Source organism: Cardiocondyla obscurior, linkage group LG11, assembly GCF_019399895.1.
Source record: "Cardiocondyla obscurior isolate alpha-2009 linkage group LG11, Cobs3.1, whole genome shotgun sequence".
Taxonomy (NCBI): Eukaryota; Metazoa; Arthropoda; class Insecta; order Hymenoptera; family Formicidae; genus Cardiocondyla; species Cardiocondyla obscurior.
In genome coordinates, this window is record NC_091874.1 from 3,710,774 (window position 1) to 3,726,543 (window position 15,770).

At 40.0% G+C, this 15,770-nt stretch overlaps 1 protein-coding gene across 4 annotated transcripts in view; it reads right to left on the reverse strand.

Moving 5' to 3' along the window:
• Positions 1-1,204: 1,204 nt before the first annotated feature.
• The window catches only part of Cut (homeobox protein, cut), a 131,870-nt gene continuing 117,304 nt past the window's right edge, over positions 1,205-15,770 (reverse strand). Inside the window, exons 6-9 of one of the 4 annotated variants that reach the window (XM_070663477.1) lie at positions 8,383-8,731; positions 7,380-8,040; positions 6,881-7,154; positions 1,205-6,506 (exon numbers count right to left, since the gene is read on the reverse strand). In XM_070663477.1, the coding sequence (XP_070519578.1) occupies positions 4,819-6,506; positions 6,881-7,154; positions 7,380-8,040; positions 8,383-8,731 (2,972 nt within the window). In that variant the 3' untranslated portion in view covers positions 1,205-4,818. The remainder of the gene's footprint in view (positions 6,507-6,880; positions 7,155-7,379; positions 8,041-8,382; positions 8,732-15,770) is intronic. The other 3 variants (XM_070663479.1, XM_070663478.1, XM_070663480.1) reach the window with 3 other exon arrangements.

Consider the following 15,770-nt stretch of genomic DNA (forward strand, 5'->3'; position numbering starts at 1 on the left):
TATTTTATATCACAATTAGTTACCTTCGATTGCAAATATTAATTTTATGTATATCTTCAGTGTGAATCAGAATTGCTAACCAGTCTTTTATCACAAGAGATAGGTTACCGACTATAAGCTGCTAAAAATCTACAGCTTGCATCTCGTATGCTGGAGATTTTAGTAGGTATCTTCAGGTTCAGTCAGTAACTTACCTCTCACGGTAAAAGTCTGGCTTATTCAATCTAATATAAATAATATTTTGTTAACGTAATAAATAAGTAATTTCTTTACTTATAGATAAAAAAATGTATATTTATATTTTTTATACAAAATGAATTAGAGAACCAGCCTCTTATCATAGAAGATAAGTTATTGACTACAACAGATAGTACTCCTTTGAAAGTCTATTATATGTATGATGTAGGTTGCAGTTGGTAACTTACCTCTTATGGAAAAGTCTGATCAGTCACTTTGATTTCTGTAAATATACTTAAAATTTATATTTGCAATCAACGGTAATTAATTGCATTACAAATTATACTTCTTGTTTTATCTGCACGATGCCGCTGCAAAATTGGTTAATAAAAAATTAAAAAAGTGTCTAATATTTTAAAATAATTTGAAGAACAGATATCTAGTTTAGCGAAAACAGCGAAAATATTTTTAATTATTTCAGCTACTTTATTTGTGTCAAAAATTTAAGTTTTAATGAGATTACATTAATAGAAAATCAATACGGAAATAAAAGAGAAATGGTAGGTTGCTACAATAATTAGCGTAATATTTAAAATATAAATTTTCTATTTCAATTTTTTGACAAAACAAAAAAAAGAAAAAAAATGTGACTAATAGAAATTTATTTATATGCAGTAAAGATGATTTTTTACTCGAGTGGAAATTGATTCCTATCGCAAAATTAAATTAGCTGATAAATTTCCACTCGAGTTACTTTATGATTAAACTGTATGTTTTTTTCTTTGAAGAAAAATCGTTCAAAATTAGAAAAAAAAAAAAAATTAAGTAGCAGCGATAATGTAATCTCATAATGTTTCTGAGGTTAAAATGATTGTTATTGTTCTTATATTTAGTAATTAGCTCGCAGAACTTAAAAGTTAACGAAGTAGATAGGTGATATAATTTAATACTATTTTTAAATTAGGTTTATGAAAGGGATTGGAAAGGTTCGCAGGTTACGTTCATAGTTTAATGAATCGCTCATGTATCTTCAATATCTTGTATACCTTATTTATTTCTTTTTTATCTTCGTATAATAATCGTAAACGTACAATTTAAAACAATAGTGCTCGTGTGTTTATGCAATGTACAGGATACTCTTTAAAGCTATAATACAGTTCGAAATGAAATACAAATCAATAGACTATTACTTTAGGTAAACCTTCTTGTCTGTTTTAAATACATTATTTTCACTACTGGATGACAGTGTCCTTCGTGGTTCGTTTACTCTCCTTTTTTGATCGTGTGCCCGCGCACGTGCATTTCGGTACACGCGCGCGCCTCTCCCTCGCGCGTCCTGGGGGCCTCAACAGCTTTTAAATGTCTATCTACAGTTACCTTTTGTTGTAAAATATTATTAGGTTTTACGATATGATTTCCCTCCTTTCCGCCGTTGTCGATAACGCTAACGCATCCGCACGCAAATACGCACTTGTGTATTCGTTACGTTATATTACATGTCCGCCGTGTACCATAGACGGTCGTCGATCTTTGTTCTCGACATAAAAGCTGTATTGTTTAAATAATTAAAGCTATCGGCTGTCTATTGGCTATCTTGTATCTACAAAGAATCTATGCGTTACACTTGTCTGCCGCGAATGAAGAACAGGGAAATAATTATAATGTATACGTATAATAAATCGTAAGACGCCTATCCGTCGAGCTGTCGCGTATTTCGGTCGCGGTTGCTATGAAAATCCGATCGCCTCTCGTCAGCACGAGTCACGTTATTATAGTACTTGCAACAAATTTGAAAATAATGACCCCCGTCGTGAAAATCGACGATTATCTACGGATTCGTGGCTAGCGGATGCCGTGTCAGTCATACAGTTAACCCAAGTCGACAAATCGTAAAGATGAATATTAGACTAATGCTCGAGCGAAATAATTTAGTTTGGTATTCGAAGATGTGAGATCGCACATTTGTGTATGTGTGTGTCTGTCTCTGTGTGTGTGCATGTATGTATGTATGTTTGAATGTGTTCTTTCTCCCTGCTTTATCGTAGCCTGTTCGCGTCCAGAGTTTTTACTGTCGTAGCCTAATCAATTTATTATTCGACATGGGCGATCAATGAAATACGGATATTTTCGCCGTGATTGTACGCGTTTTCGCTGATCGTTAGTAGGACTACTCAGTAAAACTTAGGATCGCTCGTCGACAGGCGGAATCAGCGTCATTAAGTTACGAGATGTAATCGCAAGTATAGTAATATGTACATTCGATAATCCGGTCCGATCGACTTTCGTGGTGACAAAAACTTAAAAAAAAAAAAAAAAAAAAATTAGGGATTGGCAAATGGGGATAAAATAATTAGAATCAATCGATCACTGGTCTCGTTTCGCAATGCCCTTCTGAAGCGATCGTCTCGCACGATATTCATGCGTCTCTGCCTCGTACAACATCATTCAAGGTTCCCCCTTTTTTTTTTTTTTTTTTTTTAATATTTAACTGCGGACTAGAATTTAATTGAAGATTAAAATTTATTCTGGTAAATACTATAGTTTGATTCGTAATAATTCGAGGACTGTCTCTCTTTCTCTCTCTTACGAAGTTCATCACACGTTCACTCATTCGCACGTCCATTCGCTCCTAATGTCCTTCCAAATCGCCTCGAAGTGTCTTCTGCGCATTTTTCTCTCCTTCTAGGCATCGATTAATTTACGGCAAATTCTGATAATTACGCGTTTTCCTTTTGCGCCGCTTATAATAGCCCGAACGCTGGATTTTCACAGATCGCAATGAGCGGTGATTGAAACACAGTTGAATTTTTTCTTTTTCTATCTCGTCGCTCGTCACCGATTGCGCAGCTTTATTCTTACGGGGTGCGCAATATCGGGTGCGAAAAGTGAAAATCCAGCGTGCGGTTGTTGAATGTGTACCGCTGTTAGGCTGCGTGGATATATTCGTACGCTATTAGATAGTTAAGTGTGGTAAGTAAGTAAATATACAAGATCGTACGTGTATATATACGTGCATAAGTCTGTGTATGTGTGTGTCTGTACGTGTGTGGGTGTGTAATTCTTTGTTTTCGTATTCCCCAAGTTTCTGCCATTCTTTTCCTTTTTACAGATATTTACATATGCTATAGAAATCGCACATTAAACTCGCGCAATCTCTCGCTTCATTCGATGAAATCGACGTGCCGGTTCGTCCTTTCCTCGCACGCTCTTTTTCTTTATGCATCGTAGCAATATAAGCTCTATCACATTGGCTTTGCAAGCCACATTGTTGTCACGATAATGATTCTGATAAAACAATAAAATATTAATGATTACTGATGCAATAAGAATAGAAATATGATAACATAAGCCTACTAATACAATAATATAAATATAATGCAATTAATAGTTAAAAGAATATTAAATAATATTAATCGTCAAAGATATTCATCACCAATTAATTTAGCGTAGCTAATAGTTTTCAACAAATAGAAAAAGGAAATTTAAATAATCCACTCGTGGAACGAATAAATTTACTTCTTTTTGGTATTTTACATTCGCCGTTCAACATATCAACGTAAAAATAGTAATCGATGACAGTGCTCTTGACAACTGAGAATATTTAATAATTGATAATTATAATTATTTAATAATAATATTAATAATTTGTAATTATATATAATAGCAGTGATAATAATAACATTGGTAACGGTCTTAAGTGATCATTCTCCTCGCAATTTTATAAATAGATGGATAAGCAAAAAGTAGGAAAAGAGAGAGAGGGAAAATGTCGAGTCTTAACCGAAAGAGATAAAAAGGTACGTAACTGGAGATAGAGAGAAGAGTATACAACATTAACAGCTTAATCGCTATGGGGGGGATATTGGGAGGCGAGTATAAACAATAACATGAATCACAATTATGCAATAATTATTAATCGGCCGTACCGTCGCGCGTAATTTTCGTTAAAAATTAATAATAATTCGATCTAACAATTAGTTACTGGGAGATTGCACTGTGGCGAACCCGGACCACCTCCGTTTTCCGTGCATTATCTAGTCCGCTCCTAGTTTCCGCCTTCTCTCGAATGATAACTCCATCGATCATTCATTATTGAGAGGAGGAGTGTCATTCGAAAGCGAAAGTAGCCAGGGTTCTCTCGAATTTCGAGCGAATTGCAACGAGAGCCCGTCGTCCTTCCACAGCCGGACCCGTTGTACTTCACAGTCCTCTAAATGATACGATCTCGCCATTGACCCGCGCGCACCGACACTGATCTCGTAACACTTGCCGCATAGAAAACGTCACAATGTGAGTCCTTTTGATTGAGCTCCGTTCAGTTTTGATCGTTTTATTCTCCTGGCGCTCGTCCGTCGACCAAGATATCCTCTTGTTTCCTCTCCGATGATTTCTTTCTAGATTTTTTGCGTTCGCCTCACTATGATAATGCCCTCGTGGTAGGCAGGACTCGGACGATCGAGTCCTATAGCTGGTTTTCTCATTTAAAACTTAACTAGATCGGTGATCCTTGCGGAACGTTTTTTTTTTATTTTTTTTATTTTTTTTTCTTACAAAGCGTCGTTTTGGCATATTTTAATAATATGCTTCGACGAAACCTCGCACACGCGCGTAATCTCATGGAATTTTATGCTTCGAATTGTTCTAATAATCCCACGCTTCCTCCGGTTCGTGTTTCACCACGTCCTTCGGACTTTCTTCCGTGGATTGTTGCGTCTGTTGCGCCGACGGCGGTCTGAGCGATGTCGTCGGACTGTTTTGACCAGACTTCGGGCTGGGAAGCGGGCTATCGCGATCGGCTCCGTTGTTACCTGACACGGATGAGACGTCGCTTTGAGCGTCTTCTTCGTATCGGTCCTGCACTGGTGTCGGCTCGACTCTTATAGTTTCCTCAGCCTCTCTCTTTACTCCGTAATCGTCCGTCTGCATCACGCAAACGCCGTTAATAATAACTTCATCGCCCGCTCTTGTCGGTTCTTGCCATTCCGGATTTACCCATTGCGGTGCCGCAGGCTTTCTTCTGTTTGACCTGACTGTCGTAGGTGCCGTCGGTGTTTCTGTAGGTTCTCTTTTTATACTACTCGCTGAACCTTCCGAGTCCTCACTACCTAAATTACTCATCGCGTCTTCGACATCTTCGTCCTCAAATTCTTGATTAGGCTCTCTCTTCAGGGCATTCATGGAGAGATCGAGACCAGAGCATTGTTCTTTCAATGCGTTACCTACCAGAGCCGCCAGATTAGGATTAAAGTACGGAGTATAAGATAAAGGTACATTTCCTAAACCCAATCTCTCCTTTTGAATTTCCAGCAGTCTTTGGTTCAATAACAATCTGAATTGAACAGGGTCGAACGGCTGGCCGGGTTCTCGCGGCGATTGCGGTTCCGGTTGGCCGTGTGGCGTCTGTTGCTTCAGTCTCATTCGATGATTATGAAACCAGTTTGTTATCGTCCTCGAGGACAAGGCGAGTTCACCGGCGAGAAATTCGATAGTAGCCACGTTAGGGTAAGGATCTAAGGCGAAAGCAAGTCTTAGAGCTTCTTTTTGTTCTTCTGAGAAAAGTACTCGCTGTTTCTTTCCGGTGGTAGGTCCTGGGCCAGGAGATGCTGCGTGATAAAATTCGGCTGTGTCGTTACTCGAAGTATCGGAGCTATTGTCATGACCGGGGCCGCTGCTACGTCGTCTCTTATTCGCCTCTCGTCGTTCGTTCTTCAGCGCTTGTAGTCGATCAACGTTGTGCGCGTCTGACAGCCATAATTGCATTCGAATGAAAGGTTCTCGGCCTTTTATACTAAGCATGTGCCACGGTTTCGGTTTGCTTAATAATTCACTGACGGAGCCTTGCGACAGACCGAGAACCGCTTCGCCGAAAATTTTCTGACCGATATTATTGGCTAGTAACGCTTCTTTGATCTTTGTCGTGATTGTCTGTGTATCAAGATCTTGCGTAAGAGCGGCCATTTCATATACACTTGGCGAAATGTGCGGATGGAGACTTCGAAGAGGCGATGGGGCCATTTGGTGATGCGGCGAATGTAATGACATTTGTTGCTGCTGCTGCTGCTGTTTCTTTTGGAGTTCTTGCATGCTAAGTTGAGTATGAGGATGATGAGGTCCGGGGGGAGTCAGCATCATTGGCGGTGGAGGTTGAGGATGTTGTGGATGCTGAGGACTTTGTTGTGGCGGGCCGAGCTGCATCTGATTTTCCTGCTGATGCTGCTGCGCGGCTGCTTGCGCGGCTGCTTGAGCGGCGGCTTGCGCTTTTGCTGCATTCTGAAGTTGTTCTTGAACGAGTTTTGTTGGTGGCATAGGTTTCATAGGCGTTCCACAAGCTGTAACAATGAAAAAATTAATTGAAAAAAAATTCATTAAGTATAAACGAAGCGTAATAGTTCGAAAGCTCTTCTACGAACGTCAAACAATACAATTATTTATCTATTTAATTTTATCGATCAGATAAATATAATTTTTAACTTATTTTATAATATTTTTATTATTTATTAATATTATTTAACTTATTATATAATATTATTCTATAATAAAGTAAAAAAAAAAAAAAATCGTCTATATTACAAATATGTCATGCTTGTTTCAAATTGCTTTTTATCGTAACAAGATACACGTTATCGTGACGTCGTGCTCGACACAGACATACCAGAGCTCCCGAACTACGTTAATAATAAAGTAACAAAACATCTATATTGACCTGAGTTAAACTTACGAGGCAGGCCGCCGTAGCCGCCGGTCCTCATTAGCTTCTCCGGTGCGATTTTATACTGGCTAGCGACAAGCTTGTGCACCGCGTTGTCATCTTCGAGAAACATTTTCATCCGAATAAAGGGCTCACGACCCTTTTGGGTCAGCATGTGCCACGGTTTTGGACGCGCGAGGAGGTCCGACACTGATCCCTGAGATAGTCCCAATACCGATTCGCCGAATAATCGCTGCGAAATCGAATACTGAGATAGCTGTTCCTTCACCTGTACATCAGTAGATATTTATAATTACATATAAACTATATTTTATTATTAATATTTAAAATTATTTATTATTATATAAAATATTATATGTATAATATATAAAAAATATATATAATATATATAATATATAATATATAATATATATAAAATAAAAATTAAACGAAAAAAAATAAAATAAAATAAAATAAATGGCGTAATCAATATAATAACTTGAATCGCGCTTACCCTTTTTACAATATCTTCGGTGTTAAGATTATTGTACATGTCGAACTGTTGTTGGGTGATCGGAGGAAGCACAGCTTTCAGCGGTCTTTGATTAGCCGCATGATGAGTTGGAGTGGACGGTTGACTTATCAGACTGTTGGTAATGGAGGCCATTCTCTGGAGAGGGCTTGCTGCCGCTGCACTCGAAAATTCCTCGTTGGGAGTCATCGCGGGGGGAAGTATAGAATTGCCGAGCGGTGAACTCGCGCTAGAACCACCAGGTGTTGATTGAGGACCTGTCGATTCTTGCTTCGGCCTCACTAAAGAGAATGCACTTCCGGCATGTCTCATCGCCTCTTCCATCTTTTCTTTTTCTTCTTCCGACACACCGTTTATCATTTTATTGCGCGGATCCACTTTGCCTAAACTCAAGTCTTGAACACCACCGCCACCATTTGCGGCCAAGTGATGCTGTTGAAGAGCTTGCTGCTGAAGTGCCAGCAAACCTGGTAATCCGGGCAATCCTGGCAATCCGGCCATTGAAGGATTCTGGCCTGGTGTGGCATTCAATTTTTGGAGCTCGCGGTGATAAGCATCTAATGCCAATCGAATATCTTCCTGAGTACGCTCGATTCCTTGAAGACCGCCCTGAGTGCCACTGAAAAAATGTGGAAAGATCGCACTACGGTCAATCGAGGTCGTGTGCTGTCCTCAATAATGATTAATCGCGGTAAATGCAATCGTATTACATGAATCAAATATCGTATAATAATTTCATATTTACGCTTTATTATTTTATATTATTTTATATTATTTTATATATACATAATTATATGTATATCGCGTAAAAAATTTTTTTTAAATTATATTTGACATACATATATTTCATATTTAACTCTAGCGGGCATTTTTTTTTTTTTTTAAACGAAAAAAATTGAATATTCAACGAAATTTAATATATTTAAGGAATTAGAAAATTAAATATCCAACTTTATTATTTTAAATACGTAATGTAAGTAGGTACCTAGGGAATTCTCGCGGACGAAGGTTCTCCACTCTTGTGCCCATTAGCTTAGCCAATTCTTCTTGATAAATCCTCATCACCTTTTCCTGGGGAATGTCGTCGTTTTCATACTTCTTCAGTCTCCTATTTTGGCTGTCCAGTCTATCTTTGTTGAACGGACTCGGACAACCGATTCTACTCGGACTCTTGCTGTCGGCGTCGTTCGATACCTCGTGCTCACCTCTCATTTGCATATGACTCGATTCCGAGAGAATATGTGCCAATCTTTCGTCACTCATTTCCGGTGGACCACCTTCCTGTGGTCCACGTGCGAATGCTGGCATTCCTTGTTCCTTGCCTGAAACATACTCTACGGGTGAGGCACAACTTGTGGTGTATTCTTACTCAGTTTGGTTGGACTTAAAAATATATAACAGATACAGATACATAAAAAAATCAACTTAAATGAAAAATATAAATAAATTTCCGCCGCGCTGTTCGACTGACATTTGATCGTGGTACCATTCGCCATTTTCACTTTTTCTATTAAAATTACCTCTGTTTCTATTAATTTATAATATAACTTATACATAAACATATATTGTTAAATCTGAAATTTATTTTACAAGCTGCACTCATTTTGTTTTCTTTTTTTTTTTTTTTTTCCGAAGAATGTTTATTCGGGAAAATAGTAATCTATATAATGAGTCGTATTTGTGTGCGGAGGATGATTTTATGTTCCTAAGTAATTAATAACGCGCGCAATCGATAACTGCGTGCTGAACCCGAAGGCGAAGTATACTCAACGACGATAATTAAAATATCCTCTTCTGAGCCCTCTCCCTTGCGGTCTTCCCCCTGCACATCGGTAGGAGTGTAGTCCTCCTACGTGTTTCCCGTCTAATTGACCAATCAGCTGCAAGATTCAGACGAACAAACCACCGATCATGTCTTTGATTGCTCTCGCGAACGTCGCGCGCGAATCGACAAGAGAAAGTAACTCAGCGCGCGATGCAAGACTCCCGTACGTATTTTGACGGTACAGAAGAAATAATCTTCGAGTGATTTGTCTATCAAGATATAATGTTCCCCACTTAAACGCGCTCTTGGAATCCGCCGTGTTTCCACGATTGCGAATGCAGCGAACGATTCTTGCCGGACGCGATTTGAAAGCCACGTTTTGTATCATTATCTTGGTATCATTTGTGTTGTGCAGATATGATTACTTGTAATGCCCTAAGCAATCGCGATGTCCGCGGCGAGCGGCGCATTAAGAAGAAGAAGAAGAATAACGTCTCTTTTTCCGTCACTTCTATGTATTAAAGTATCGTGCAACGCACATCCTCCACGAGAAATTGAACTTCCTCCGCGATAATCCGCGCATTCCGCCTTATTATACGCTCTAGCACTGACAAGTAATAACATGTACGTCGAAATAAATGGACAGACCTGCCGATTGAGATAACAAAACGTTCGAATTGCGCCGTTGACAAGCCAGGCGGGTGGCTCGTGGTATTTAGGTGAAATCGGGGAAAAGAGAGAACGACGACGGGTATGCATATCCGCGCGCGATTGCACGTTGTCGCAACGTTTGAATTCCTGCCAACAACCTCGTGCTCGCGTGATTATGCTCCTGCTCTCTTCATGCGCCTATAGATATATAAAACTCACAAAAGTTCCCTCCTACTGTGCAGCGGATGGATCTGTTACGATCAACCGCTATTAATCAAGTATTTATAACGTGAGAAACTGTAGGTATCGCGATGGTCGACATAAAATAATCTTCCTGGCAAATGTAATTGGAAATGTGTCAGACGGATTGCTCGTGAACAAATGTTATAAATTTTTATCATATCATAAATATGCATCGTTATATTACTGGCAGTTTTATCACTGAATTCGGAGAAGCATATGTAATGATTACGTTACGTATATGAAATGATGTTTGCGAGTACACCGAGATAAAAGAAATGAGATCACTGTTACATACACCTTTCTTGTTGGTAGACCATCCGCTATCGTCCCATTATCATTATCGAACGCAATATGTTGTTATAATTTTATAACAGTAAGAATATTTAGCTACAGTTAAGAAAAGATATTACGCAGGTATGGTTGGTCCCGAAAATATATTAAATCAAACGAACGTCAATAGATTTTTTTTTCTTTTTTACTGCCACGTTTAGTACTCGTCGGTTGTTTGAGATAATTAATTTTGATGTATAATATCTCGAAATTTTCCACTCTTCACTCTTATCGTGCAAATGTCGCTATATGACAACGTAATTCAATTCTGTTAGAAACTGACGGTGAGAGAGATGAGCTACTTGCGTCACGAACATCTTAATTTCCGCGGATACTTCGACAGCATCACGTGGGAAACCTTATGCGCATCGTACGGAATCGCGCGCGCCGGTTGATTATTATATACGCTCGAGTAATATAGCCGACATCCTCCGCAACTTTCTCATAGAAAATCTGGAATAAGTAGTCGAGTAACAAATATTATCGGACGAACGCGATCGCGGGCGATAGCTCTTCGCGGCGGCGCAACAGACAATGAGCGCAATTCTTTACTTGTCACATATATCCGCGGGCTCTCATCAGTCCGGATACAATGAACAGTATCGCGGCAATTTCACAATGTTTCTCTCAATTAAAAAGTATTTTTTCACAGGTTTGCTTAATCGTGAATCAGATTGCGCTACTTTTTAGTCGTCCGCCGCCGTCGATCTGCGATCCCGCGACAAGCATGCGCGTGTAGGTGCCAGCGGATCGTGATGAAATTAGATTTAACAGTATTTCATCAAATCCTGAAGGATGTTCGTTACGACAGGAAAGGTGTTAAAATCAGACGTTACTTTGGAAAATGTAGCGCGAGTGCATTGTATATCCTTAACAATTGGACGATAGATTTTCATCTCATCGCTATTCCGATCGTTCACACATCGCGCGTTAATTTCTCACGGTTTGAAAAATCTCGGCGACGCAATAAAGTCGCTTGGAAAATGGCCCGGCTGCTTGCGCAACTTACCGCGGTATGTCCCGCATTGTTACGAGCTTTGCGCGCACTAAATCCATACTTTTCTCAGCGATTGCGCGTCCGACTGGCACCTACGTCTCACCTGCGGATGGCGAAACGTCACGGTCGACGTGCGTCCCGATCGCGGCGTCGCGGGTATCAAAGACCGCTTACGGAGAATCGACAAAGGGGAGAACAATCTCGTCCATTCGCAGGGCACAATGGGCGACGACGATGATCGCGCAAAAGGAAATGTTCGCGGACGCGTGCTCGTGGCGTGTTTCGCCGGAAAGGAAACCGTACCGCGCCGACGGCAATTATATTTTCGCCGTAAAATAGTCTCAACGCATGCACGTGCACGCGACGCGACCCGCGCACACACGGGCGCGCACGCGGCGCGAAATAAGGGAGAAACGTCGACAATGGGCCTGATTACAAAATCTAGAACGATTCCGTGGGAGTTTGCCGGTAACAGTGACTTAAGAAACTCACTCGATTGTTGCGGGAACGAATGCGAGTTACGGGTTACGATGCTTCCGAACGCCGCGAGCCGCGATCGCACGCGAGATTTCCGGAGAACGCACGTGCATACGCGAAATCGACGCCCAGCTATTTTCGCGTCAGCTCGATTTTTTAATAAAACTGCCACGCTTACTTGGTGAAAATCGCAGGCATCGCACACTCTGTTACGTGATATTTCAGTGACATCATCTCGATGAATGTATCCAATTCTTTCATTATCTCGGCGCTTATTAAATAGAAATGAATATTTCGCGTGTCGCGATGCATCAATTCGCGAAGAGCGGTCAGTACTTCGGAAACAACGCGATATTATTTTAGAGATTAAAAAGACAGGCATGTACACATCTATTCATATCTATCCAACGCGCGTTTTAATTATCTTGCGCATTGCATTTATGAATTCATCCGAGAGTTGGTCGAACCATCGTTGAATAATAATTTAATTGGCAGTACTACATAAAAAAGAAAAAAAGATTCTTAAGACGTAAAATAAATAATACCATGTTGCGTAGGTAGTTTCTTCGAACACCAAATTTTAAATATCTATCTCGAGGGCATCTAGATACTATCGGCAAACTTATGATCGCATTCACACTGAAACCTCGTTTGCGCTATCGTTAAGAACGAAGACGCGTTTGCATCCGAAAATCTTGACGGGATTATGCGCACGTAACGTATCTCGCCGCGGCGAGGCGTCAAGATGTGGGATACGAGCACCACACGAGATGCGATAAAATCGGAGTGCAAGGTGGAGCTAATGAACGAAACTTGTTCGCGCGAGATACAGTTGGAAGCGTTGCGTTCTGCAGCCGCTCGCGTGCACCTGTGCGCGCACCTGTATACGAGAAGCGTTTTCCTCGTTACTTTCGCGGGTGGAAGCGGAAGAGTGTGCTTAACTGACGGCGAGATATACGTTGTCCGCGAGGCATCATCACGTCGGTTGCCTCGCCAATGTCCGAACAAATAAAGAACAGCTGGACGCGCGCGGTCGCGACCAAAAGATTTTATCTTAATATAATCTTTATTTTCGAAAATAATAAATGATTTTTCTTTAGACCGTAATATAAGAGTTTGATCTTGGACGGCGTATAGGCAGCTAGCCTCTTGATGACCTTTGTAAATCGCGTAATTTTGGTTAATGTACGCGTGAGCATATGTACGTATTTCAGCTGATATTGGCCCGCGTAAATATTACATGAGTTTTGAAATCGTTGCCGCATTTCGATAATGTTATCTTTCTTTTGGATCGGGTCAACGTACGCGAATGAGATACTTTTACAGTCGCGATCATTGAACGAACGCTTTTTTTTTTAAGGTTTGATACTATCTGCCACGTGTAATTTAATTTGACTATTTTTTTTCTTTTTTTTTTAATGGCGCTAATTAAAAATAAAAATAAAAGATATCTATTTGCGCTTTGCGATGAAAAAAAAATTGATAATTATATCAGTTGCAAAAGCATGAACGCCCAGTTCATTATAGAAATTATAGGTATGATTGTGAATATGTCTCGTAACGTTTCTTATTTCGATTATAAATCATCGCAAACACAATTTTTATTCATGAGAGTCATCACGCCGCGAAAAGTCTTAGAAATCGCGCTCAAGACTATAGGAAAGAAAATCTTGCAATAAACTGACTTGGAGCCAGACCAACTATGTTTATTACAGTAATCTCGCTATGTGTTGTTCTTGGTTGCGCGTTTAGATCAATTGTGTTGTAGCACCGCGAGCAATAATATACTGCTCAGACGTGCCGTGTTGAATAGTGGGCCAAGATCCAGATACGTTTGTCGTAGGATTAGTAGTTTCCACGAATGCGCGATTTTTGTGTCTTACCTTAAGCAACCGACTATAAGATATCTACGTTTATATAGCTATGATTTAAACTATCGGAGCCTCGAGAACTCTAGATTAAATTGCTTTATTTCGATCTACACGCGAATAAACTCATTGCCAGTATTATAGTGGCCTAAAAGCAAAACCATTTCCATAAAAATTACTGTATTTATAAATAACGATTTAAAAAAGAATAAAAATGTAAGGACAAACGTCGCGTGAAGAAAATTATTAACATTATAAAACTTTTCGTTTGATACGCAATGTGTGCGTGATTTACGCGATATCGAGGAACAGATTTAGAATGTTTTCGACGAAAGTCGTCAGCTAGTATAAAATAATTTCGGCTCGAAATCAATAACTCGTTATGTAACGGTAACATTATTAAACGTAACGAATGATAAATAAGATGACCGCTAAGTAGATTCACAAATCACAATAAAGCTTTCAGCGACAGGTCGGTATTACGCCGCTTGTCTATATAGTTCGCGATGAGTCGTTAGATCAGGTATTTAGCCCGACGTAAACTTATCTCGACCGACACCTCCACCAAAGCTAGGCGGCGCCTTTCAGGCTTTATAAAGCCACTGATTTTTGCCCATAAATCACGCCTGATTATAGAAGTTTCGGACATTACTCCAAGTATATTTATGCTATTGAACCGGCGGATTCTCGTTACGGCCACAAAAAGCTTATGACCATGATTCATACGAACAAACGGCCACGTTGAATGATTAATCCGACGACTAAAGAATCGTATTGCTGATGGCGCGTTATATTTTTATACAAATAGAAATATAGATAGAAATGTAGATTTTAAATATCGAATTCATAAATATTTCATTATATCTATTTTTGAATCGAAAGAAATTTCATTCATAGCGCCTATGAATTATTTTATGCATCGTCGTGGAAGGAAGATATGCCTCGGTGGTTTAATACAGCGCGCTACATAAAAATATGACTCGATTTAAAAGTGAAATACAATTTTGAAGTAGTACGGCGCGAAAAAGAAATAGCATTTAAAATGTACGATTACCATCGATATTTCTTATTACAATTTCTCTTCTTCTTCGGCGGCTTACTTGACCAATTTTCGACAACCGTATTAGCGGCGGTTCTTGCAATTCTGATTTACTGCCGCCGCGCTCACGCCACGGAATAATACACGCGCGCGTCCCTGTAATTTTACGGCTGACGCATCGAGAAATGTTACGATCCCCTAAGTTTTTGTCACGGATTTCCCTCCCGCCACCCTACGCTCGCCCTAACCCTTCATTCCAGTTTCTGTTCCGTCCCTCCTTCTCTCGCGTGCACACCATCCGATACACTGTAATGTCCCGTGATTGTTGTTACCAGAGATCCGACGGAAACCGACAATCCATTGATGCGGGACGCATGTCGTGCTCCGGCTGAATTTTATACACGTTTTATTTCGTCACCGGACGTGAAGGGAAAATGATGGCATTGAGTCAACATCCTGCGCGATTGATATTAATATTTACAAAAAAGCGGAAGGGACCGCGCGGCCGTGTATCGGGAGTTTGTAACGCACATTACTATCGGCAGAGCATATCGTGAACGAAGGAAACACTTGTTACGATCTTTACACGCTCGTTAAAAATAAATTTCGATATCACGAGGAAGAATGCGTATTTTTAATCGCTATGGAATGTAGATAAAATATTATTTATTCGTTATAATTGAGGAAATCAGCAAACGAAAAAGTGTACATTGCCCGCCGCGATAAGAGCGAGTCGAGTTTAGGATTTCTATGTTCTCCACTGGATCTTCCTTTCTTCTCTCGTCTCTCCCCTTTCTATACATCCTTTATACATCTCATTCCTACTCGGTGCTCATCCGGGACTTCCTATTCCCAGGAGCTATTAGTCTAAACAATATGGCTGCCAAACGCAGCATACAATCGATAGCGAGTAAGGTATGCCAACGAGCTGCGTAATTTAATTAAGACTACAGTTGTTCAACTATAGATATGGCGTTTTTTTTTTTTTTTTTTTTTGCAGCAG